The sequence below is a fragment of the Coptis chinensis genome, chromosome 9 (genome assembly GCF_015680905.1).
Source record: "Coptis chinensis isolate HL-2020 chromosome 9, ASM1568090v1, whole genome shotgun sequence".
Lineage (NCBI taxonomy): Eukaryota > Viridiplantae > Streptophyta > Magnoliopsida > Ranunculales > Ranunculaceae > Coptis > Coptis chinensis.
In genome coordinates this window covers 82,267,573-82,294,975 of record NC_141464.1, presented here as the reverse complement: position 1 = coordinate 82,294,975, position 27,403 = coordinate 82,267,573, and the positions used below count along the sequence as shown (strand labels likewise).

The 27,403-nt window shown below is 36.4% G+C and overlaps 1 protein-coding gene across 3 annotated transcripts; it reads left to right on the top strand.

Annotated features, from left to right (window-relative positions):
• The first annotated feature begins 1,551 nt into the window (after positions 1 to 1,551).
• AIR9 (Outer arm dynein light chain 1 protein) lies at positions 1,552 to 27,328 on the top strand. Of its 3 annotated transcripts, XM_086581862.1 has the most exons (38): positions 1,552 to 1,725; positions 1,940 to 2,920; positions 3,093 to 3,164; positions 4,341 to 4,406; positions 5,530 to 5,601; positions 5,707 to 5,772; positions 6,526 to 6,588; positions 6,691 to 6,756; positions 6,888 to 6,987; positions 7,168 to 7,269; positions 7,381 to 7,613; positions 7,728 to 7,842; positions 8,281 to 8,401; positions 8,540 to 8,715; positions 9,052 to 9,187; positions 9,808 to 9,908; positions 10,019 to 10,066; positions 14,774 to 14,958; positions 15,119 to 15,236; positions 16,096 to 16,223; positions 17,050 to 17,218; positions 18,220 to 18,338; positions 18,558 to 18,726; positions 19,751 to 19,835; positions 19,952 to 20,028; positions 20,142 to 20,261; positions 20,457 to 20,652; positions 20,728 to 20,849; positions 21,327 to 21,534; positions 21,914 to 21,987; positions 22,736 to 22,874; positions 22,956 to 23,137; positions 23,821 to 23,976; positions 24,625 to 24,756; positions 24,913 to 24,971; positions 25,894 to 25,926; positions 26,037 to 26,165; positions 26,878 to 27,328. In XM_086581862.1, exons 2-38 carry the CDS (start codon positions 2,069 to 2,071, stop codon positions 27,052 to 27,054), a joined length of 5,166 nt encoding a protein of 1,721 aa, XP_086437988.1. In that variant the 5' UTR covers positions 1,552 to 1,725; positions 1,940 to 2,068; the 3' UTR covers positions 27,055 to 27,328. The 3 variants fall into 3 exon arrangements, with proteins under 3 accessions (XP_086437988.1, XP_086437989.1, XP_086437990.1); XM_086581863.1 differs by lacking the exons at positions 1,552 to 1,725; positions 3,093 to 3,164; XM_086581864.1 differs by lacking the exons at positions 1,552 to 1,725; positions 14,774 to 14,958; positions 15,119 to 15,236.
• The last annotated feature ends 75 nt before the right edge of the window (positions 27,329 to 27,403 follow it).

The window sequence follows — 27,403 nt, the reverse complement described above, 5'->3', positions numbered from 1 at the left end:
CTGAGTGACTGTACAGCAGGCTTGTGTGTAAAATACTCGACGAACTTGGCCAAAAAAACAGTGTAAATACTCGAAGAATGTTGCAGTTCTATCCTGTATTCCTGTTAAAAACAAACATGAAAACATGTACTATTTTTATGAGTATGTCTTGTACATGTCCCTTGCAAACCCATGTGCATAGAACCGTAAAATAGTGTATTTAAAATCAAAACCTTTTCTTTTTCTTTATCTTTTTTCAGGTCTCTTTTTGAAGAATAAAATGGAGTGTACTAAAGACCTTGGATCCTATACTGTATGGCATTTAGCTCTCTAAGAACACTTGTATGGTCTATCAACAGGAATATTTCCTCTTTAGCAAAACATACATCGGGTTCTTGCTTGTTGTAAGTCTTAAATTTGGTGGATATATATATTTTGGGTAATTTGGTAGAACTATCTATGATAATTTGGAATATATGGTTAGCAAATACAAAAACAAAGAGCGACTCTCTAAGACAGATTAGGGGAAAAAATAGTTCTTATATTTTTTTTTAATTACTCAAAATAATAAACAGCCCGATCCAACCGAAAATAATCACTCACATATATTTTGGACCAATTTATTTTGAAAGTGATTTTCCTCAAAAATAGACCTTGGACCAATTTTGTGCATAAACAAAAGTACAAAACCCCAATTCAATGCTGTGTCAACTTCTCAGAAACCATTATCAGGAGAGTTATCCAACTCCAAAATATATCACTTTCTCGAGGGTCCCAGACAGTCACCGAACACCAACACAGTTAAGACTTACAAGTTCTCACTATAGAAGTATTGGATTACTGTTAACATCAAATATAGGAATATTAAATCCATTCCGTTGCCCTGTCAATTTCCTCCACACCAAAAATTATTCATTCCGATCCCAGCCCTTGGTGTGGACTGTGGAGTACACAAACACCCGTCTGTCAGGCGTTTGAGTATCCTTAGGACTTACTGGATGCGGGCATAGCTGCCCGCATGGATGCTAGCATCCGGTCTATATGTAGGCCGGTTCTGCATGCGGGGTTTAACGCCCCATAAAAATCGAGGTAAAATATATAAATGAAAAGAAAATAAAGAAAAGAAGACATCATCAAAATGGTCATAGGTAAGGGTGGAATTTGAGAGAGGGGCGGCAGGCTTGGCTCGTTTAGTTTCATTTCGGGTTTAACGCCCCGAATAAAAAACAAATGAGGTAAAATATATAAACAACATAAAGAAAATAAAGAAAAAAGACAGCATCGTTTAAAAATGGTCATTTGGGTCCAAAGAAAAAAGCTCGGCTTGTTTAGGCAGTTCCACCATTAGTCATGGGTCCAAAGAAAAAAGATTAGGCAGTTCTTGGAGGGTCCCAGACACTTCACCAAACACTAATAAAGCTAAAAATTAGACTTAATCTAGAATTTTAGAAAGAAAACAGATCTAATTTCCCACCAAACACATCCACATTTCCTGTCTTTTTTCCCACTTTCTTTCTATTTTCAAAACAACCTTCACTCTGTCCCAAGGACACTTCAGTCATTTCGCATTATTCTTTAGGAATCTCTCTCTTCCTTTCTCTCTCTCTCTCTCTCTCTCTCTCTCTTTCCATTTTCTTCAACACTCTTCACTCTCTCTCTCTCCTCTCTTTCACTCATTTTCTTAAAAAAAAAGATCTTTCTCAAAAGCCCAACTGCCCATTTGATCTACAGAATGAACTAATCAAGGTAACATAGTACAATTTCTTCATTTCCTTTTTTTTTAAAAAGAATTTTTAAGAATTTTTTAACATTTTTTTTGATAGTTAGTTACATTGTTAACATGATTGCTAAAGATCATCTAAATATTTGAAATTTAATAGAATGCTGTTTCTTAATTTCAGTTTAAGTACTTAAATATACTTCATTTAGCTGTTTTAAGTGTTTTTTTCCATGAATATAGGTGGTTTTGAAGTACTTTGAATGATACATTTGGTGGAATTGAACTTAGGTATGTTGGATTGTTTGAGATTCTTTGAAAAATTTGAAAATTGATGTGAATAGAAGTGTTTTGTTGTGAGTTTTGAGTGAAATGGAGGATCTTGAAGTTGATTCTAGTGAAGTTGAAGTGAAAACTGGGGATGTTTCGGTTTTTTCGGAGAAACCCAGTGTGGATGTTAGTTCAGCTGAAAGTGTTAAGAAAACTGTGAAGAAAATTGTGAAACCTGGTGTTAGTTCTGTTGCTAATAAGAGTATTGGATCGACCGTTTCTAGTCGGAAAAGTGTAGAAGGAGGATGTGTATTGAATACTAGCTCGAATGCGGTGAAACCAGTTGTAAGTAAAACTTCTTTAAGCTCAAATGCAGATCCTGTGAAGAGAAGAAGCAGTACTGGAGGAATAGTTGGGAAACAGTCGGTTTCAGATAAAAAAATTGATAATGCTGCTTCAGTTGTGGGAAAGAAAACTACTACTTTGGATTCGGACTCTGTAAAGAGGTCTTCTGTTGAGCCTAGACGAGCTTCTTTGCCTTCACTGAGTACTAGAACTGTGAGTAAAGCGAATGTTTCAGAAACTAAAAAGCAATCACCTGTTTCACCTCTTACAAGAACATCAAGCTCATTGTCAAGTTCAGATGTAAGCAGGAAAGGTTTAGTTAGGAAACCATCTCTTAGAGAATCTATGTCGGGTTCCACGCCAAAGAAACTTTCATCATCCTCTCTTGACAGTAGTAGCAGTAGCACTTTACGGAAGACTGGTTCTAAGGTCAATTCTCCATCACCTCGTTCGCCTTCAATCAGCAGTAGCTCAAAGTTTAGTTCCCTGTCGTCATCAGTGGACAGGGGATCTACTTTATCTAGCCGAAGGAAGGGATCAACTCCTGAGAGTCGTGATTCTCGCTTCATTGTCCTCCCGCAGGTGGAGACTAAAGCTGGGGATGATGTGGTATGCACTATAGCCTCCAAAATTTACCATATGTGCATATTGTTCATTAAGTTGGGTTATCGCCTTTGATGTTTTCACCTTTTTCAATTGTGGTGCGAAAAAAGTTCTCGCAAGCGATTATGCAATGATGGTCTGACTGTTGTTATTTCTACATCCTGTCTCATTATGTTAGCGGGTTGATCTTAGAGGTCACAGAGTTCGCAGTCTCACCGCCAATGGGTTACATTTGTCGCCAAAGTTAGAGGTTAGTGGAGATTCTATCTGAAGTCACAATTATCTAAAGTTCAATGTTTATACTCAACCGAGGAAAATACTTCAATTCATATGCATGCTTTGGCGCCTTTCAGTGTTTAGTAGGTTTTTTATTTATCTATTTATGAACCTGAAGAACTAGGCATTTTAATATCTCTTAGCCATCAGAAATAGGCATTTGAGATTTTTCAGAACTTGCAGTTTTAATTAATGTTCTTATCGGCTTAGATATACTCTTCCATTCCTGCTGTTTATTTTAAGTGTATGTACAATAACTATTCCTGTATGTTTGGGAATAAATGTTTGTTGAGTTTGATGGTGGTATGCAAGGTTGTGGTATATTGCTAGGAGTAGTAGAATTTTCTGCGTATTTTGCATGACTGGATTCTTTGTGTTTTTTCTTGTCTAATGTCATTTTCATTCATGGAATTGATAGGATTAGATTCATTTAGTCATTGCATTACCTACATTTATATCATTTGGGCTTATCCTTGTATCGGAAATTGAGTGAGTCATGTAAAGCATCCATTGCAAGAGTGGAAAATAAAATAAATAAATAAATGCTACGAATGCATCAAAACTGCAAATTGCCCTTATGAATGCTAGGGACGGAATTCAAGCCTAATGAACTGAGCTTCAGTATGCAGACTTGGTGCATTTTCCAAATAAATCATGCTCAGGTTCAGCTTTGAGCAAGCCAGAGTGGCTCAGTTTAACTTACCTTGTAGGGAAGGTTTTCGAGCTGAGTCATCCAAGTGTCAGTATGTTTAGGCTTGGGCACTCTGCTTCTTTTTCCAAAGGAACCTTATAATTTGTGAAGGCTCGCTCTTATAGTTACAAGAACGAGCTTGAGAAAGCTATAAGTGAGCCAACTTTGAGTGGAATTTAACTATTTAAGTAACTTGTCTCATTTTCGAGCCCCAAAAATAGCTGCATGTTGCTTTCTTATCATTTGTCTGGAGTTATGGATAATACTCCTGGTTTCCATGTATACAGACATCGTATACTACGTAAAAGATATTCTATATATGTGTTGATCGATAGAAGCCATTCTATCTTTATGCTTGTATAACTTATGTATGCTTAATTTTTCTATTGTCAATGTAGAAGTTGTTGTCAACAAGAAGAATCCTCATACTAAATGTTCTTTCTTCTTCTTCTTTTGTAGTTTGTTTATCTGAGGGACAATCTGCTATCTTCCTTGGAGGGAATTGAGATTTTGACGCGGGTTAAGGTTTGTTTTTGCATCATTATTCTTTTGGCTATTACTTGGTAGCCTAATTATTTGTACTTTGGTTGCTTATCAAATGCATGATAAGCTAGTTTCTTAAGTCACCCCGTCACCACTTATAGTTTTCACCTAGATATTTTGCGTTTTGCAAATCCTTTCTTTCACACACTTGTGTTATTTTATACAACTGCATGACTCATGCATAATTTGAGCCATATGTTTTGCATACTCTCCCGTACTGTTCTGATAATGACATGATAATTCATTGAGAGAAAGCCTAGGTCATTGGAGTATCAGAGTATGTGTTGCTTACTAAACAATTTTATCAAAAGTCATGTATTTCAAATGTTATTAGTGCATTACCGAGAAAATAAAATGGTGTTGTAGTATGCAATTTATGCATGAAATGCTTAAAAAACAAAATGGGGAATATGATTGCTTTGTAATTTGAGATTCAATTGTAACCGGGAGAACTCATTTTCAGACACTGTCACAGGAAAGAAAATAAGAAAATATGATATTTTGGTGGTGGTATGTTTTTGGTTCTTGCTAATGAGAGATGTTATTGTGTTATGGGCACATCTGTATGTAGTATGTACCCTTGTCTCTTTTGTATACACATGTGTCCTTCACCCAGAAATTTTGGGAAAGGGTAGCCTGAAGTGACTATTCAGCATTTGTGGAGTTTAGATGCTTGACATGAAATGGATAGACTCTTGAGGCACATGGTCGTCCGCCAAAAAAAAAAGAAAGTTACGTACAAGGTCCGAGGTCTCTTATGGACATGGGTGTGATTGCGAACATACCCTTGCTTGTGACTTACTAAATGCCAAGTGGTTGGCAGATGTAACATGAGCTGTTACAATATGGTCTATCTTAGCCATGCTTTACAACCCTGGTACACATTTTCTGGTGGTGCAATCCCTTTAGGTACCGCCTAACTATGAGTATTGTTTATCTTTTACCAATTACATTAGTAGTGCTGATCTGTGGTGTCTCACAAAATATGGTCTCTCTCTCTCTTGCTAATACTTATTATTACTTTTATATATTTTGTTTTGGATGTAAGTAAAACCAAATCTTGCACAAACGTTCATTATTGAGAGAACATTTGTTTTCCTTCCAGGTTCTTGATTTGAGTTTTAACGATTTTAAAGGACCTGGGTTTGAACCGCTTGAGAATTGCAAAATGCTTCAGGTTTGTGTATCTCTATCACATAGTTAAAAAAGGAGTATTATCATATAACACTTATCAGGGATCGTGGCATGTCAGAATAATGTGAAATATATCTTATTCATGCAGCAACTCTATCTTGCTGGGAATCAAATCACATCTCTAATGAGCCTTCCTCAACTTCCCAATTTGGAGGTATGCGTTGCATGCACTGGTTCTATGTTAGTATGCTCTTGAATCTCCATGTTTTCTTACTTTTGTACTAAAAAATAAAATAAATAAATAAATAAAAAATAAAAAGACCTTGAAATGAGTCATCCTCATGTGTCTCTGTTTGCTACTCCGTATCCACTCAAGATCAGTGGTGGACTGGTGGTGCTTTTATTTGCAATCTCCTTGAGCCCATCTGTGTAATATTGTTGAAATTGTTGGATAAAGAGAACACAGACTTGCTTAACAGTTTGGAATTGCCATCATTCCTTTGACAATACCCTATAATATGCAACCCATATGTCCGTTTTAGTCAACACTAGTTCGTTCTTATAGTGCATCAAAGTGCTGCAAGTTTTTACTGTATATTAGGTTGTAAGAAAATAAAATGTTGTAAGCTAGATAGGAAATGTTAACATCAATATTGTATCATACCATCGTAACTTGAATGTTAAGTGGTACTTACCCAAAAAAAAAAACATTAACATAAAAAAGACGAATAAAAAACAACTTGAATAAGAATTTCATGTAGCAATCACTTGTTGGTAAAAAAACAGAAAACACGGACCTCTCTCCTCCAACCAATAAAATTTGATGTACTTTAGTTATATGTATCAAATGCTTCATGCTTGTATATACCTAAACATTTTTTTTATTCCTAAGATTAAAAATCATGGCCATTATTAGGTCACTATTTGCATTTCCACCCTAGTGTTTCTGAACTGTGTTCTTTTTCAGTTCCTCTCAGTTGCTCAAAATAAGTTAAAGTCTCTTTCAATGGCAAGTCAGCCTCGACTGCAGGTTAGCTAAATTTTCTCTGATTTTATTGGTGCCTAACTGCCTATTGCTTTGCTCATCTAACTTTTTTCCCCCCTTTTTTTTTTCTTCTTGGTGTTTGTGCAGGTATTAGCCGCCAGCAAAAATAGAATATCAACTCTCAAAGGTTTCCCTCATCTACCAGTTCTTGAGGTTAGTTTTCTTATTTTGTATCCTAATCAAGGGAGCAAAGTTAGGGCGTTACTCAAACTGTTTATAGAAGACTAGAGTTGAAAGAAATGCATGCTCTTATACTCTCAAGTTTCTATCTGTCTTTGCTGCAGCATTTGCGAGTCGAGGAGAATCCTATCCTTGAGATGCCTCACTTGGAAGCAGCTTCTATATTGCTCATTGGCCCTACGCTGAAAAAGTTCAACGATAGAGGTATGTTTAGAAGTTCAGTTTTATAAAGTTTCCTAAATATGAATCGTGTTCTATAGTTTATTATTTCCTTCCTTTCTGGCACTTTCTCCCATTTCTCCATCCTCTGTTTCTTGTAAATATATGTGTATTTTGATATTATTAATGATTGTTTTATGTGCTAATTCCTAAACCACATAATAGATCTTTCTCGTGAGGAGCTAGAAATTGCAAAGCGCTATCCTGCTCATACCGCTTTGTGCATTAGAAATGGCTGGGAGTTTTGTCGTCCAGAGCTTGCTGTAGGTAAAATTTATGGGAGTTTTGTTACTTGACTAAATTAGCAAAAAAATAAAAAATAAAAGAGTTAGTCTGTCATAAACAACTGCCAACGTGGTTTTTATCTCTTTTCCACAGATTCGACATTCAGATTTCTTGTTGAAGAATGGAAGGATAGTTTGCCACCAGGATATATGCTTAACGATGCATCTGTTGATAATCCATATGAAGAAGATGCTTGTCACTGCCACTTTGTTTTTGCCAAAGACCAAGCCCAGAGTAGTGATTCAAACTTGATTCTAAAATACCAATGGTTTGTAGGAGATAGGACTCCTATAAATTTTGTGCGTATTGCTGATGCAGTTGCAGAGGTAAGAATATTGACAGAACTCACAGAAGTGCTACTAGGTTATAACACTTCCACTTTTATGCATTGGTTCACGAGTCCTTGTTGGTATGTTCTTATAAACTTGGTTAATTACCAGGTATACTGGCCAAAGCATGACGATATTGATAAATTTCTGAAAGTTGAATGCACTCCTATTTTAAGAGAGACGGAGTATCCACCAATATTCGCTGTGTCTTCTCCAGTTTCCATTGGTACAAGTTCTTTCTTATGATGACTGCTAAGAATCCGTATTTACCATTATATATGCATTGATTTTGTGTGTTTGTCTCAATGTTCGATTCTCACAAGAATTTATTTTGTTAAACATTGCTAAACCATACATATTTTTTCATGCTTTTAAGCATCCAATGTTTAGTCTTTCAAACATATAGTTGTAACAATATTCTAGTTTAAAAAGTATAAGACTGATGGAGAACAGAAGCACAACAACGTGTTACCATTAAAAAAAACTAGAAATAAAAAAATAACTGACAGAAAGGTTTACCAAAAATGGGTGGGAACAAAATTGCATGGAATTTTGAACATATAAGTCTTGGCGTGCTGAAATAAGAGCTTATTTACAGCACATATTGACACTCATGACTTATGTGAAAGCTTTCTGTTAATTCAGACATCACTTATTTGCTCAGGAACTGGAATCCCAAAGGTTTTGAACCTGAGTGTGAATGGTGAACTTGTAGAGGGAAACATCATCAAAGGTTTTGCCGAGGTTGCATGGTGTGGTGGAACTCCAGGGAAAGGTGTTTCCAGGTGAAATTTATTTAGCAATTCTTAATGAGTTGGTTTCTTGAAACATCATTACTCTTGAATCCTTGATCTTCTAGTGATAGACTTGTATTCATGCAATGAATAATATGTTTGGTGATTTTTTCGTCTAAAATGTTCCAGTTGGCTGAGGCGAAGATGGAATAGCAGTCCTGTTGTAATAGTTGGAGCTGAAGATATAGAATACCGGTTGACAACTGATGACATTGATTCAAGTTTGGTTTTCATGCATACGCCCATGACAGAAGAAGGGGCTAAAGGAGAACCTCAGTATGCAATGACGGATTTTGTAAAAGCAGGTGTGAAGCTTTGGATCTTTCAAGTTTACATTATATTCATGGAAGTATACATAATCTTATTATTCTAGCATCTCTAGAAGTGTGTGCAATTTGTGTATGTAAGAGCCTATTGATGGGATCTTTCAATATTTTGTTTCTTTAAATATCTCTGCTGGTAAACCAATGTCACAAATGTGATCATGGTAGATTCCGTCCATTGACGTTCTCAGTCTATTGTTTCCTCAGTTTAACTTGTTTTGTAACCATTTACTTATTGCTGGACTTGCTAAACCTAGACTTCGTGAGTGTATGATTATAATGGATCTTGGTGATCATATGATGCTGTTCACTTGGCAGCTGCTCCATCCGTCAATAATGTGCAGATTCTTGGAGATATTGTTGAAGGAAATACAGTCAAAGGGTCTGGAGAGTATTTTGGAGGTAAAGAAGGGCCGAGCAGGTTTGAGTGGTTGCGCGAGAATAAAGAAACTAGGTTGGTATTTCTTGCTTCTTTTTATGTCGCTACATAATTAGTTTATTACGCAAGAATTCTTTTAAGATTGGGCTATTTTACGTTTATACTCTTGTTTCTTTCTGCCTAAGATCATTTTATGTGAATTGTAATACGTAACTGTTTCAAATTGAATGAATGGAGTTTAATTGTACCAGTTAAAAAAAAATGAAATTCAAAAAAACTTATTCTCTTGCTATTATACAAGAATTGTAGTTCTCCTTCTTCACATATCCTTGTGTCTACTGTAATTAATGCCAAAAAGATAAACTGAAATTTCCAATTATTCATTGATGAAAGTGTTCCGTAAACTCACTTCGACTTGGATTAGTCTTGGAGAGCGTAATTGAACCTTCATGGATTTATTCCATATGAATGGTTGTATAATATTTCTTCTACCGAGTATATAACTTCATTCATTAGCAATCCCATTTTGAAAGAATCTTTGTTTCTTATTGGAGTATATGTAACTTTTTGCATGGATTTATTCCATATGAATGGTTGTATAATATTTCTTCTGCCGAGTATATAACTTCATTCATTCGCAATCCCATTTTGAAAGAATCTTTGTTTCTTATTGGAGTATATGTAACCTTTTGCAGTGAGTTTATATTGGTTTCAACTGGTACTGCTGACTATACTATAACCAAGGACGATGTAGGTTGTCGATTGGTATTTGTGTATATACCAATCAACTTTGAGGGTATGCTCTTCTTGTTAAGCAATTTTGATTTATAGAAGAAATGTTTGCAGTATTATTCATTGCATGAAGATATAAATTATGTGTTTGCCTTTTTTCCTTCTATTTTTCAGGACATGAAGGGGAATCGGCATCAGTGGTGTCCCAGGTTGTGAGACGAGGTAATTTCAACTTGTATGATAAGTATAGGTGCGAAAGCATAATACAATCGATATTGTTTCAAGGACCTTAGTGGAAGTTCTTCATTTCTATATAGCTATTAGTTACTTTCTTTAATTGATGGCATATATATGCTTTGTCATATGAATTAGAATTGTTAAGTGTGTGTTTAGTACAATTTGCAAATATAAGGATTTCTGATATTTATTCTTCATGGTGTAAAATAATGATATTTAGTTTTAAATTCTCAGTAATGTATTATATTGCTATATAGCTATTTAAATAAGGAAAGAAGGGGGGGTTAGCGGAGAAGATAGGTTTATGAGGGAGTTTTCTTCTTTTGTCAATAGGAATTATCTTGTTGATATTCCTATGGGCGGCTTTCTCGAGGGGTGAGGGTAATCCTTCATTGAGTTGCATTGATAGGTTTATTGTGAGTCCGGAGTGGGAGGAGATGTTTTCAAAAGAGTCTTTGCATGCATTACCGAAACCTATTTCGGATCATTGTCCAATTTTATTAGATTGTGAGGAGAAAGTAGGAGGGTCTAGGCCTTTCAAATTTGAGATGATGTGGTTCAAAGATGATGCTCTCATTCCTTTGATGGAAGGTTGGTGGGCGCCTTTCCATTTTAATGGGAATGCGGGGTTTGTGTTTTGGAAAAAGTTGAATAGTTTGAAAGTAAACCTCAAGACATGGAATAAGGAGACTTTTGGTAGGGTGGATATTAGAATTGGCTTGAAATTGGAGGAAGTGGCCAAATTGGACCGTAAGGAGGAAGGGGGTACACTAACTAGAGATGAGGTGGCAAGAAGAAAAGAAATAAAAAATGTACTTACTACACTTTGATGGAGGAAGTGTCTTGGAGACAAAAATCAAGGGTGGTTGAGGTGAAGGAAGGGGAGAGAAATACTAAGTATTTTCATAAAATGGCAAGGACTAGAGGAAGAATTAACAATCTCTCAAAACTTAGGATTGGGGGTGTGCTAGAGGAGGATAAGGAAGTCATTGCAAATCATGTGGTGGAGTTCTATGTGAAACTTTATAAAGAACCTCATCGATGACGGCCTAGAGTGGAAGGGATTAACTTTGATAGCATTTCGCTAGAAGATAAAGAAAGATTGGAGTCTCCAATTCTTGAACAAGAGGTGAAAGATGCGGTGGATATGCTTGGTGGGGATAAAACACCGGGCCTGGATGGGTTTCCTATTGCATTTTTCAAGAGGTGTTGGCACTTTTTAAAGGAGGATGTAATGAAGGTGGTAGAAGAGTTTCATGGAGATAACTACCTAGATTGGCGCTTTAATACAACTTTTATTACACTAATCCCGAAGAAAGGAGCGGAGGAGTTGAAAGACTATAGATCTATTAGTCTTCTTGGATCTTTGTACAAAATCATCACTAAAGTTCTTGCTACAAGGTTGAAAGCGGTTATGGGAGGTATTATTTTAAGCTTCCGAAATGCATTTATTAGAAAATGACAAATACTTGATCGTTCTTTGGTTGCAAATGAGATAATGGATTCGAAAGAAAAATTGAGTGGTGGAGGTATGGTTCTCAAGGTGGACATCATGAAAGCTTATGACCATGTGTCGTGGAATTTCTTGGATTTTGTTATGGAGAAGATGGGGTTTGGAGCTAGGTGGAGAAGATGGATTCGTGTATGCATTTCTATGGTGTGGTTTTCCACCCTCATCAATGGAGTTCCACATGGATTTTTCCAGAGTTCTAGAGGATTGAGACAAGGTGATCATCTATCATCTTTCCTTTTTATCATGATTATCGAGGTACTTAGTAAAATGACAAGTATGTTGGTGGAAGGGGGAATCATTGATGGTTTTAGAGCTTCAAGTAGAATGGAGTCTATATCCATCTCACACCTCCAATTTGCGGATGATACTATGTTTTTCACAAGTGCGATGATGGATAATGCGAATGCACTTAAATACTTACTTGGGTGGTTTGAGTTGGCTTTCGGGCATAGAATCAATTTGTCAAAGTCGAGGATCTATGGAGTGGGGGTGGTGGAAAGGTTGGGCGATATTACTAGTGTGTTGGGTTGTAAGGTGGATGTCTTTCCTACACTATATTTGGGCCTTCCGTTGGGAGCTAGAAACAAGTCCAAGGATATTTGGGCCAAGGTAATTGATAGGGTGGAAAGTAGATTGGCAGGATGGAAAACAAAGTGTCTTTATATTGGGGGAAGATGTACCTTGGTGAACTCTACTTTATCTACTATCCCAAATTATTATATTTCTTTGTTTCCGATTCCTAAAAGTGTATTTGTTTCCGATTCCTAAAAGTGTCGCTAGGCACTTAGTGAAGCTATCTAGGAGATTTATATGGGGAGGGGAGGAAGGAAAGAATAAAATGCACATGGTTAAATGGGATAGGCTTTGTCTATCAAAGGAAGAAAGAGGGTTGGGGTGCAAACACATCTTGCTCATGAACAAAGTTTTACTAGCAAAATGGAGTTGGAGATATGGTGAGGAGGATGAACATCTATGGCGAATAGTGGTGGTGGATATGTATGGAGATGGGGTTAATAAATGGTCGTTGAAGGTACTGAGAAATCCTTTTGAGAGGACTCTTTGGAGGAGCGTTGCAAGCGTATGGGACAAGTTTAAGAAAGGCGTGATTTTTCTACCTGGAACCGGAGAGACCATTTCATTTTGGGATGATGTATGGGTGGGGGAAACCACACTTATGGAGTAATTTGATGACATTTATAGCTTGGCGTGCAATAAGAAAGCCTTGATATCGGATTATTTGGAGAGAAGTAATCAAGGGGTGGTGTGGAATGTGTCACTTCGAAGAGGCCTTAATGATTGGGAGATAGAAAACTTTGAGACCTTCTTAGAGTCTATTTACCATGAGGGGAGTAGCTTTGGAGAGATTGACTCAAGGAAGTGGATTTGGGAGGAGAAAGATGGGTTTACCGTAAAATCCTTTTACTTGAACTTGGCCAACGAGTTTACCTTGCAACATCTCAACACTATGGAGAGGATCCTTAATTTCCCACATAAAAGGATTTGGAAGATGTCTATCCCGTTCAAAGTGGTATTCTTTTGTTGGCTCACTTACTTGGGAAGGATCAAAATGGTTGATAATCTTAATCGAAGGGGTATGAACCTCCCAACTCTTTGTTCACTTTGCAAAAGGGTGGATGAAAGTATTGATCGCCTTCTTCTCAATTGTCCACTTGCGAGCAATGTTTGGAAGGATTTCTTCTTCTCATTCAATAGGCCTTGGGATCCACCATTAAATGTTAGAGAAGCCTTAGTAAATAATTTGATTGTGGGCTCTTTGTCTAACAAGTCCAAGTGGCTTGCAAATCATCTTCCTAGTGCTATTATGTGGACTTTATGGAAAGAAAGAAATATGAGGATCTTTGAGCACAAGGAGAAAAGGATACATAAGATAGTGGAAGAAGTCAAAGAATTGTTGTTCGTGTACAAGTGGGTATGATCGAGTAGCTACTTGCTACCTAAGATCTATATGTAATTTGTAATGTGTAACCTTTGGATCTATAATAAATAAAATTGAGTTTACCGATAAAAAAAAAAGGCTTTTTAAATAAGGAGAGAGTAGCAAAACAGTTGTATAGATTTCATACCCCAAGGTTAATATTTGTTAAATTGTCAATTTCTCTATAAGTTCAAACTTATGTGAATGATCAATTATATTAATATGAGAGGAGGCTCAGGAGAGAAATAGGCGGGACGCACCTAGAAATTGGGGTAGAATAATCTCAACACTCCCCCATAGCGGGACACGCTGAAAATAAACATAGGTGGGCACTTTTTTATTTTTTGTGTGACTTTCACCTGCAAGATATGAACCCGAGATCTCTTATAAACTTGTGCTCTAATACCATGTTAAATTGCCAATTTCTCTATAAGCTTGAACTTATGTGAATGGTCAATTCTATTAATATGAGAGGATGCTCGGGAGAGAAATAAGCGGGACACACCTAGAAATTGGGGTGGAATAATCTCAACAATACTCGAGGGATTTTTTGGTCATAGGTTCTGATTTTGATAAATATCTTTCCTGTAGCACCATATCTTTCCTTTAAAGCATCTAGGAAACTATGTCATGTCTTTTATCATGATGCATTCATGGGAACTTTTATATTTTATATGTGTTTGATGAACATCATGTTAGCTCCCACACATGATAAGCTTGGCCTCATTCTTGGTGTGTGAATTTATAGTGTTAAAGGCCTTAATATAAGTTTGGTTAGAATCTTTTACCCTTGAGTGATGAACTCCACTCCACAAAGTCGACTCCAATCTTGACGCATTTGAAATGATTTAGTTCCCTGTTATGCTTCCACTAAGTGATTTGGTCCGGTAACCCTCTGGTGTCCAGGTGGTGTCTCGTCTTTTACTGTTTTGAATTTTTTGTTTTTGTCTTAAAGAAATAGCTCCTGGCTCATGATATAAGTGTTGATGAAATCGTGTGATTTTGGTAATATCAATAAAGTCAAATTTTCCTTTATCATAAAAATAATAATGTTTCCATTAACATTGTTAAGTTTTGGTCAGAGTCTTAACCAAGTTTTGTTTTGCGGAATTAGTGTTTATACTTCCATTATTTTGTATATAAACTTTAGATTTTGGTTGGTTCACAGGAAATGGTGCGCTTCAGTATCGTAGTTTATTGTTCACATTCGAACTTCTAAGTACTTGTCTTTTGTGAATTCCAGCCCCCCCAAGAGTTACTAGTTTGAAGATAATTGGAGATCTTAGAGAAGGGAATAAGGTTACTGTTACTGCTATTGTCAGTGGGGGAACTGAAGGATCTAGTCGAGTGCAGTGGTTCAAAACAAGCTCTTCAAAGTTGGTGGCTGAGAACTTTCTTGAGCCTTTAAGTAGTTCCAAAATTGCAAAGGTAAAAACTTAACTTGTCCATATGTAACCACCAGGGCATCTTCCGTCATGGTTTCTATTAAATGCGCATTTATTCTCTCGGAATTTGTGTCAAGTGTGTTTCCACTCTGATTGGAGACTATATATATAGGTCATGCTGACAGGAATTCACCTTTCTTCAGGCTTTTCGCATACCCCTAGGAGCTGTTGGCCACTACATTGTCACCAAGTTTACTCCTATGGCTCCAGATGGTGAATCTGGTGAACCTGCCTTTCTTATCTCTGAAATGGCTGTTGAAAGTAAGTGAACATGTGGTTTACTTTTATATCACTGCAAAGGAAGTCTGTGACAATGTTGTGTTGTTGAAATGAATGGCAAGTAGAGTCTGATCAGTGATGAGGATAATTTGCTGAATAGACCTTCAATTGTTGCTCCTCGTACTGCATATAAAACCAAGATAATTGGTTCATTTGTCAGATATGTTGACATACGAAAGAATGACCAGATATTATTACTACCTATGTTACCTGTCAGTTCTGTCTTTATCAGGGCCAGGTATGCTAACTAAATTAAATTCAAGACACATAAATATATTTGTTTCCTTGGTAAGTTCTAGTCATGCTATATGTTTAAACACTACTGTGTAACTGTGTGCCGTTCACCCAAGCCAGCCTTGGCTTAATAAGGGATTTGCTTCATGTACAAGCAGTTTCCATTTCTTTTTGGTAGGAGTGTAGATCATCATTTATCGATATGAAAAACGCATTATAGAGGGAACAAGAAAATAATAATCATCTAACTCAATACCGTTGAAATTGTACTACTTTTACATACCGAAGTTTAATATGGAAAATCCACGTCTTTAATCATACTTAAGGACACAAGTATTACGCTATAAGTTGACCTCTACTGTCTGTTGCAGTTACGTAATTATACGTATTTTAACTTCATTGTGTCCATTTTAAAACCGGTGGTCCAAAGATGCTTTGCTAGTTCTACTATATTTTTTTCTTTTTTATGGCGACACGATAGTATAGTAATGAAAATAATGTGACTGAGAGAATCACCTTACATACCTAGTCTTTCGATTATTTTGGATAAGTTTCTTCCTGGTAAAAATTGAACTTCATTGGATTTATAAGCCTCAATTTTTTGCAGCTCTTCCCCCCAGCCTGAATTTTTTATCAGTCACTGGTGATTATGTAGAGGGTGAGATATTGACCGCTTCATATGGATATATAGGGGGCCATGAAGGAAATTGTCTTTACAACTGGTATATTCACAAGGTAATTCATATATTAACATTTTTTTAATGGATAAACTTAGGGCTATCATCATGTGGGAAGAGAGTGTCTACGGATTGCTACTGCTTATAAGAGTTTGCTCCCTAGTTCATTTAGTGTTCCTGCTTCCCAGTCTGCTATATGTGAAGGTGACAGATACATCAAATTAAGCATCTATCTCATGGCCATTTGTGTAATAAGATTAAGTGTGTTGGTTTGTTGGTGTTTGTCATGGATGCAAGGTTTTAGCATTGTGTCATGAAGAAGCCTTTAACATTCCATCGACGTGTATTGCCATTAAAACTAACAGCCATACCCTCCGTATTAGCCTCTTAAGAGGTCCATCGATATTGGCTAGCACTTGTATCGATACACATCACAGCAGTGAACTCTTACATTGTCTCTTGGATACATCCCATACAACATGATACTCAGATGTCTGATGGCAATATTAAAATGCAGAATTTGTTTCCTTGTGCCTGTACTTATAAGTGAGAATTGATCAGCCTCTCCCCTGCGTGCATACACAGAACAAATTGTTTGAAAGTTGACATTAATCCATATTGAGATTTCAAAAGTGAGCCCACTCAACAAATTTGGGGCTGATTTTTGGTGAATATGATTCTCTTATAAGATCAAGTTTGCATTTTCTTATTATCATTCCTGATGTTCTTCCATTCACCTTTTTTTTTTATCAGTAAAATGTGATGTGTATATATATATATATAATCATAAAGTCGAAAAAAAAAAGATGTTCTTCCATTCACTTGTCTTATAAATTGTATCGTCATGTTTCCTTCCTTTATCTATGGCCCTTGATTTTATGTAGTCCGAAAATGACTCGGGCGCTTTAGTACCTGAGGCATCTGGGTGTCTTCAGTACCGAATCAGAAAAGACGCTATTGGCAAGTTCATTTCCTTCAGATGTACTCCAGTACGTGATGATGGTGCTGTTGGTGATCCTTGGACTTCGTTTGGACCAGAACGGGTTTGTCCTGGTGACTACACTTCCTTTTGCCAATAATATTTGAACATGCAAATTCCTTGTGCAACTGAATTCTGTATACTACGTTTAAATATATAGCTTCTTGCCTGTATATTCAGAAATGTGAACCATAATTAAGGTCTTCAAAGTCCAAGTACCAGAGATTCTGATTTTCATTTAAAAACTCTGATTATGCACATATGAAGGTAGGCATAAAGATAAATAAAGGGTTTAAACCAAGTAGATGAAGAAATGTCCGTGTCTTCTCTATGTTTAAGTTAAAGACTATTGTCCATAGAAACATATGTTTTCTTCCTCGGATGTCGCATGCTGCCACTCAATGATAGTGCGTTTGTTGTTGTATCCTGTTGTTTGAAAAAACTGGATTAAAAGTATATCTAGAGGTTGAATCCTTGCAAAAACCATTTGAATATGTCCAGTAGCCGAAATTATGATAGTTTCATACAAGGGATATAATCTATTGTGCAAAGGTAGGATGAAGGAACTTTAATCTATTGTACGAAAACTCTAATCTATTATGCATATGGGAAGGTAAGAATTTGGATAAATATAACCTTCAGATGAAGGAATGGTGGTCCTTTGCTTATCTATACATTTATCATCACTGTCCATTGAAATATAGGGTTACTTCCTCATAGTCTTTTGTTTCTCCATGTCCTGTTGTTTGAAAATCGGGTGTAAGTATATCAAAATGTTGGCAAAAGAGTAAGCCAAGTAAGCGTTGTTCACTTAACACCTTTGACTGCTATGATTGTTGTTTCCTTCTATATTTGTATATACTTCAATTTTGAAATGCAAGTGGTCTTGCAAAATTATATGATAGTGACACCAACACTGCGCCTAATCTTTATACTGTAGCTAAATGTAGAGGAAATTTTGATTTGCTTTTTATATACTCTAGAGTCAGAACTGTCTGCTAAATTCTGTTGATGTCTTTTGGTTTCTAAGCACTGTTCGATTTGTTTCTTATGTGACGTGTGGTTCAATGTATAGGAAGCCCCAAATTGATTTCTCTACAAATATTGGGAAATGCTATTGAAGGGACCATGTTACACATTGACAAAAAATACTGGGGAGGGGAAGAGGGGTCGTCGATTATTCATTGGTTCCGGGTATGTTCTTAACCATGTATCCTTCTGTAATTACTTTGTAAATCCTTTTACTTGTTTCTTTGTTTATATTTGTTCTGGCTCTGATGTAGCAGTATATAGAGACCATTCACTTTGAATTATTTATTGGATGAATAGCTTTGTATTTTTTTTCTTGGTACTTAACCTAAAGCTGATACTTTATTATAATATTGATAAATTTCTCTTAACACACGTTTACAGATTATGACAGATGGAACACAGACTGAAATTGAAGGTGTGAATACTGCTTCATATACACTGTCAATCGAGGATATTGGCTTTAGTGTTTCGGTATCTTGTGAGCCAGTAAGAAGTGACTTGGCACGTGGTGCTATTGTTCTTTCTGAACGAATTGGACCTGTTGTACCTGGTAAGCAATTTATACGTTGAGAGATTGGATCATCTAATTCTGGATGTAGAAATTAGATCTTCACAACCTCTACAAGAAACCCCACCTTTTGATGTCACACGACTTTCTAGTTACAGTAGTGTGTTGTAGAGATCCAATATCTAGAACCGGTGATAGATAATTTGAATGATTTCATATGAAGTTTTCTGTCATTTTTTTTGGTTGATAAAACAATATTATAATAGAATATCAGTGTGAGAGGTTCACACTACCCTTATAATAGTTACATCACAGTTGTACTATAGCTTCCCAATCAGTTACAATAGAATCAAAACACAAATTCCTAACAGTAGGAAGATGTGATACCCAACCCCAAATGATGTATTTGCAATTATTAATAGTACTATTTAAATCACAAAACTTATCCTCGAATATCTTTTGATTTCTTTCCAGCCAAATGGTCCATGTGATAGCATGAGCAATGGTTTTACTCAGCAAAATTCCCATAGGGGATAAACCCACATATGGCTTCTTAAAAAACATACTTCTCAACCCAAGAGATGCATCTAGCGGAATGTGAAGAGAGGAAAGAAAATATTCCCACATCTTCTTAGCCATGCTGCAATCCAAAAGGAGATGTTCGATACTCTCTTCTTCTTGAGCACACATCACACACCGGTTCACCATAATTTGCACCCTCTTTCTTAGATTGCCTGTTGTTAAAGTTCTTCCCCAGAAAAGAGCCCACACAAAGAAGCAAACTTTTGTAGTTAAAATCTGTCTAAAATATGAAATTTTCTGTCTAAAAGAGTTAAAATCTAGTTCTGAAGATATACCAGAAATGCTAAAATCTCAGTTAAATGATGTTGAGATGTTAAGTCCTACGTGGGATATGTAAAAGCCTCGCATAATAATATAAAGTTCCTGGGGCTGCTCCACTTATCACCAATTGGTTTTATTTTGGATGCCCATCTTTCATAAATGTTATTCTAAGGAGGGATCCTAAGGAAGTATATTTCTTACCAATGTGTTTTAAATGATGTAGGCCCGCCAATTTGTCAGTCCCTTGAATTTCAAGGACCAATGGTCGAAGGAAAACGTCTTAGCCCTATGGCCACATATAGTGGAGGGTAAGCTTGCTCTCGTACCTCTATCAAATTTCGTAAATTTCATGTTATGGTACGATAAAAAAATATGTTACTGAACTTATTCGAGATTCTAATTCTTCTGATTTGTTACCATCCAGTGAAAAAGGAGCTTGCATTCATGAATGGTTTAGGATAAGCAATAACGGTATAAAGGAGAAGCTAAGTGTTGATGATGGTCAGTGTATGCAGCTCTTAGATAGTTCATAATTAGGTGTTACTACTATGCATAACTTGTGTGAAGCAAAAGTCCATGTAAGACTGCACTAATTTGATTTATCTTCTCTGTAGAGTATCTGGATTTAACTGTTGAAGATGTCGGTAGATGCATAGAGCTTGTCTACACACCCGTGAGGACAGATGGTTTAGGAGGGACCCCTAAGCGTGTTCTCTCGGATGTGATCAGTCCTGGTAACTGTCTTTTCAATTGAAAATTATTGCCTGCACTGTTAGTTGTCATATTTAGTTAATTCACCTGATTGAGAATTGATGAAAATGGTTATATCTTCATCCTTGTCTTTTACTTTGTTTTTTCAATTGTTGCTTTCTCAATCTCGTTGGTTTTGAGTTTTCTTAAGTAATTTTGGTGTCTGTTCCTTGGTACAGCTGATCCTGTGGGCTTGGAACTCATACTGCCAGACTGTTGGGAGGATGTAGAAGTGGTTCCTCAGAAGTCTTATTATGGTGGAAAGGAAGGCCGTGGAGTGTTCACATGGTACAGAACAAAGATTAAGATAGAGGGATCTGATTTGAAGAATATTTCTAGTGCTTGTGAAGATGTTGTTACCTGTGGTGGATCAGTGTAAGTGTGTCTCATGTTTTTTAAATGTTTTTTCCTCGAAAGTCTTTACAAATGGATATCGGATGATTCTTGCAGAACTTATACCCCGTCATTGGAAGATGTTGGATCTTATTTGGTTTTATATTGGGTGCCCGCTCGTACTGATGGGAAGCATGGCGAACCATTAGTCACAATATGCAGTAATCCAGTCAGCGCAGGTATATCTTATTGATGTTATTTATGAAATCTCTGTTTACTATACCACAAGTTGAAATCTCATTTACCAGTACCCCACCAGCCAACTAATTTTACCTGCATGCAGGCTCAAATATTTGGGGCCGGATGTAAATCACAATACCTTTTTTACTTATACATCTGATGTACCTGGAGTGTGGGAAAACCTCTATTTATTTGGTCTCGTTTCTTCTATTTTAAAGTGAGACTGATTAAACCGTTTTATGTATCTCTTCTCAAATAAAACAGATTATTTGTCTCAATAAAAAGAGTAGAAACAATAGAAAAACAGAGAAAAAATTCATTAGAGGTCGTCCGATGGACACCTTGTGCATGTCCATGTCATGTAATGGTTTATTTTTAACTGGCCACTACTTCATCTGATAAGAGTATGCATTGGAATTCATTTATTTATGTATGTGTTATCCTGCAAGACATTAACATTTACTACAATATTGCAGCTCTTCCAGTAGTATCTAATGTTCGAGTTCAAGAGTTGTCTTCCGGTGTATATATCGGACTAGGCGAATATTATGGTGGATTTGAGGGATCAAGCCTGTTTAGCTGGTACAGAGAAACTAATGAAGGAACAATTTCTCTGATTAATGGAGCTAACTCAACCACTTACGAAGTTAATGATCTGGACTACACCTGTCGCTTGTTGTTTGGGTAAGTAACCTGTCCCACTGTTTTTATAATTGGGAGTGTATGTATGATTATTAATGCAAAGATATGTTGAACGGAAAGCATTGTTTTTTTAGGCTAATACAAACGTGAAAACATTAGTAGTTAGTAGTTGGTTGTGTTGTATTAGCCTATACAGTTTTTCCTAGTTACCAAGTGGTTGCACCTTTCACTCTGTTTTCCCACTTTCAGTTTTCAGTATTGCACATATGCTGCTGCAGCAATTTCATTTGACTCTTGTGGTTTTCTTGGTCTATTTGTATGTTATTTATTGTTATTAAAGATCTTTAAGGTGCTCTTAGCTAGAAATATTAACATCTGCGTGTACCTACATATTCTAAGAAGCATCAAATGTGATTTGCAGTTACACGCCAGTTCGTTCAGATTCGATCATTGGGGAACTCAGATTATCTGAGCCTACTGGCGTTATTTTACCAGGTAAACATGAAACATTTTGTGACAGTAACTTTAAGATTATCCAAAAGTGAATTAGTTACTCTTATGTCTTTTCTCTTTCTCTTACCTCTGTTGCCTGCCTTCACTTAGATAGGTATTTTTCTTTGTAGTAGGGGGTGTGCATAAAACCGACAGAACTGACCAAACCAAAGTGGTCGGTTATGCTTATCAGTCGGGTTGGTTCGGTTCAGAATATGTGAAAACCGATAGGGTCGGTTTGGGTCATCAGTTTAGTCCCAAACCCGACCCGCTATATATAATATTTTAGAATATACATATTTAATTTAAGAATATGCGAAAACCGGTCGGTTCAGGTATTGTTTAGGTTGGAAATTGGTTGGGTTGGGTTGGGTTGGGTTAGTATAACACAGTCGGTTCAGTTCAGTTAGTGTAACATATAAACCGATAGGGTCTGTTCAGTTGTCGGTTTAGTCCCAAACCCGACCTGAACCTACCCGTGAACATATAACGTACAGAGAAAGGCCAACCCCATTGTGTATGTTATACACACACTTGCTCTCCATTCTAAGATGTCAGTAAATTGAATTGATCAGTGCACTGGATGGTGCTTGGCATCGAATCATTCCATGGCCCCACGAGCTCTTTGGATGCTCTGTGCAAGTTTCTGATTTAAATACTGTATTCTACTATTCTGAAGAATAAGATCTACTCAATTTGCTTTGTCAATCACTGAAATCATACGTAATATTATACTGTTCTTCCTTTTCAGAGCTTCCAAAAATTGAGATGCTTACTCTCACTGGAAAGGCAATAGAAGGAGAAAGACTCACTGCTGTTGAAGTAATTCCAGACAGTGAGATTCAACGACTTGTTTGGAGAAAGTACAAAAAAGACATCGAGTACCAATGGTATATTGCATCAGACCAGTTTACGTGGCTTTTACGTGTAAATTTACAAGTTTTCCGGTTAACCATTTACTTCTTGTGCAGGTTCGGTTCTACTGATAACGGAGAAGCTGATTATTTTGAGCCATTGTCTTCACAACGTTCTTGTTCATATAAGGTACGGTTGGAGGATATAGGCCGTTGCTTAAGATGTGAGTGCATTGTGAGTGATGTGTTTGGAAGGTCCAGTGGGCCTATATTAGCACAAACGGCGCCTGTTTTGCCAGGTATCCATATATGTTACATGTTATTACTCATTTTAATGAGTTCATTGCAGCACCTGGATTTTCAAAGAAGGACCACAGATCATGCCTGCCTAACTTTTTGTATATATCAACTCTGATGTTCTATTGTTGTACATGCCTGTGTATCTGAGCTATTAATGTGGAGGTTGTCTGGCAACTGAAGCATTGTCTTCTACTCCGTTGTTTGCTTTTGTAAAAGCAAATACAATATCGACTAAGTGTAGATGTCTTGCCACCTTGGTGTATATACAATGCCTCAATATTTTCGACCTCATGTTATATATACTGTAAAATCTGTGACATACCACTACATCACAATGACTTTCTGGTGGAATGCAAACAATGAATAATATTAGATATTGCAACTTGCAATCCCAAGTAAATTGTGGAGTGTTGTGGAGGGGTGATTTTTTCTTCCCACCCTGTAAGTAGGGTTCCTAAGCTATATCCTTTGGTTGTCCTGAAATTTTGAACTATTTTATTATTTGTGTTTTACAAAAGTTTCTATTATTTCTTCTGTTCACTTCCATGTTGCATGTTGGTCTTTTGCTGCTTTGTTGAATCGTTTCATAGCATGATTGTTCTCTATGTTAGAGTGCAATTATCTTTGGATAATTGATCATAGTTATTATCACTTTGTTACTCAAGGGTTTTTTGCATTTCAGGGATTCCCAAAATTGATAAACTGGAAATTGAGGGGAGGGGTTTCCACACCAATCTATATGCTGTCCGTGGCGTTTACAGTGGAGGAAAGGAGGGCAAAAGCCGGATCCAGTGGCTTAGAGCTATGGTTGGGAGTCCTGATCTTATCTCTATACCTGGTAAGCCAGATGTCTATACATTGTCCGAATATGAGATGGTATTGGTAATTCAACTATATGTCTATAGCCAACTTGGATATTATGATGCAATGTATCTCGTCTAGTTAGGACCACTATCTGCCCCTAAGCAAGCACACTCACACACTGCACATGTATTAGAATTTTCCACGATAAAAATAAGAAATCAAAAAATAATAATAAAAATAGTAAAAAATGAATAAAAAATGGTAGTACTTATTATTATTATAATAATAAAGAAGAAACTGGTTTGTATAGTCGATTTTATTTTTTGGAACTGTAATGGGTGGCTTTGGGTTATAGTAACCAACCCTATGCATGGGAGCATCTCTAAATTTTGACTTTACATTACCGATCAATTGATTTCATTTGGACATATTTGTACTATACTACTATACATACCAACAAAGTACCAGAATTGATCTTCCTTGTAAAATAAAAAATGATATTTTATAATTTTAGTCACCACTTCAAATGATTCACCAATTACCTTTTCATGTTTTACAAGTCACCCCTTCAAACGAAACACAACTTATCATACATCAATTATATTTGGTGTATCTTCTGAGAGTTGCTATTCATCTATTCTAAATTTAAAGTCTGAGTGCAAAAGTGACTGTGCTGCTGCAGGTGAGACAGGGAGAATGTATGAAGCTAATGTCGATGATGTGAGCTACCGGTTGGTGGCATTATATACTCCAGTTAGAGAAGATGGGGTTGAAGGGCAACCTGTTTCTGCATCAACAGACCCAATTGCTGTTGGTAATTTTCGACGGGCCTTTGAATTTCTTTCCTAACATTGTTAGGAAGTTATCAACTTAAGCTTTGCTTTGTTGTTTGCTTGATATATGCTATTATCCATATACATAAATAGATACACCCACAAAAGATTGTCTCAGTTTCTTGCACTATTTGCAGAGCCTGATATCCTCAAAGAGGTGAAGCAGAAGGTGGAGCTTGGATCTGTGAAGTTTGAGGTAACTCTCTCTCTCTCTCTGCAGAATTGAGATTGAGATCCACCTTTTGTTACCTAATTCTTTCCTACGGGACCACTGATGATGCTGTGAAAGACGGTGTACAAACTTCTTATGACATGGTTCCTACTTTTTAACTATGTAAAGAATGGGTCATTGGAGACTCAAGAGCTATTATTTGAGCTCGAGTTTTGTTGTATTGTCAGATGTGGTTCAAAGTATTTATCCTTGTCAGACTTAAATGCAAAAGGGATGAAGTGTGAAATAAAACTGAGGAAAGCATGCCCTGCGCCAAAAACCCAGTTTCTTGAGATTTAGTTAATGGTGGCATCCCCAGAACAAGTCAAGATTTATCGATATATACAAATTAAAGAACATTTTGTTTCACAATATCCCACTAAACTTTTATTATTCAAATTGTTTAAAACTCCTCTAGACGTTTAATTCGGGATAGTTATTTATTCATTTATTTGTTATTATTAGCTAAAGAGAACGTCTTGGTTAACTCGGGTAAACAGATTAAATCCAAGCTCAAGAAACAAAACTCTTGTTTTCTATTCTTTTGTGTGTTTAGGTTTGAAGGCCTGGAGGATTATAATAGGTTAGCAACTGGTGGAATTTTCCAACTTCTATGTGTTTTTCAGTAACACTTAGGTTTTTTTTATATTCATGTACGTGCACTTAATCATTTTTTTCTTCCTTTTTAAAGTGTGATGAATCTGTATGGACAGATTATCCATGTCATATATGAAACACAATAAGTTGATGATAGATTTTCTATCATATGTTTGTATGAAGTTTTCTTAAGTATAAGAAAGCAATATTAATCTGTCTTCAAAGGATGCCGCATGAGTACAGATGTACCACTTAGTCTTGTGCGATGTGATTTCATTGGATATAAACTTTTCTTTTTTACTATACGCAGGTTTTATGTGATAAAGACCGATCGCCGAAGAAGGTAAGCGTCTTTTTTCTAGTTTGCGTATGTGTGCTCTGCTTGACTGTACGTGAGATAGAAAATGATTGTGATATAAGACTAAAAAGTCTTCTTCCTTTATGGGGTTGCAGGCCCTTGTTGGAAGTCTTGAAAGGAGAGTTTTAGAAGTCAACAGGAAGAGAGTGAAGGTTGTAAAACCTGGTTCAAAGACTTCTTTCCCGGTCACCGAAATCCGCGGAACTTATACTCCTCCTTTTCATGTAAGTCTCTTTCTGCATTCGGTATAAACAAGTCAAGGAAGACTAGTAGACTAAGGATCATAGTATAAACGACTGCTTTCTAACTACCAATTTTATCCATTTTATAATTATACTCATAATGGATACTTTTATGTGGCTAAACCTTTTTGACCAATTCGTTTGCCAGTTCTACCATCTTCATCAATATTTTTAGGGTGAACTAGTATTACCCCCCCCCACTAGATGAGCCAATTAGGATTTCCCCCCCACTAGATGGGAAATTAGGGTCTCTCCCCTAAATACACACAAAAAAATTTCAGTCAACCCACTTTGACTTTTTTTTTTTGTGTATTTAGGGGGGAGACCCTAATTTCCCATCTAGTGGGGGGGAAATCCTAATTGGCTCATCTAGTGGGGGGGGTAATACTAGTTAACCCATATTTTTATCCCTTAGTGAAATAGCAGATACTGAATGGATGTAAGTCCATGATTATAAAAGATTTGGAAAAATGACATGTATCATCTGGCCCTGAATGTGCAATGCGTTGTGTAATTGGTTTCTCATAGTTCGACCGATTTAAGGTTTTATAAACGATGGTTGTTTAGTTTCAATTTTTTTTGTATAGTGGTTTAAGTTTTTTTTTTTTTTTTTATTTAAAAAAAATTGAGAGATACAATTTCGCTTTGAATAATGCACATACATACAATTTAGATGACTATCGACATCCTACAGGTGGAGGTTTTTCGAAACGATCAGCATCGTCTAAGGATAGTAGTGGACAGCGAAAATGAAGTGGACCTAATGGTGCAGACGCGGCAGATGAGAGATATAATTGTCCTTGTGATCCGAGGTTTTGGACAGAGATTCAACAGCACTTCCCTCAATTCACTTCTCAAAATTGAGACATAAAATTGGTACAGAAAAGCGATAAAAAGGTTTTGAGAGGGGAACAGTTATTTATCAGAAAATACATATAGATTTGAAGGTATGTGATTGCATCAATATACCTCGTAACTGCAGAATTCTGTGTGATTATCAATATATTCATATAATTGTTGTAATTAATTTTTTGTCGGTGTGGAGCGTGGCGTAAGAAGTGTAGGTGTTTCATTTGTTTCTTTGTAAAGTAACAGGTAACAAGACCAACAAAAAAATTTTAATGAATGTTTTTAGTTCTTTGCAATGTCCTGGAATCGTAGCTGCTGTCTATGCATAAATTATTGTTAATTATCCTTAGCACTCTGCATCTAGAGATGAA

Coding starts and splice junctions, on each gene's coding strand:
- AIR9 (XM_086581862.1), top strand. CDS start 2,069: ATGGAGGATCTTGAAGTTGATTCTAGTGAAGTTGAAGTGAAAACTGGG. Junction 2,921..3,092: donor CTAAAGCTGGGGATGATGTG/GTATGCACTATA, acceptor TCATTATGTTAG/CGGGTTGATCTTAGAGGTCA. Junction 18,727..19,750: donor AATTGGACCTGTTGTACCTG/GTAAGCAATTTA, acceptor TAAATGATGTAG/GCCCGCCAATTTGTCAGTCC.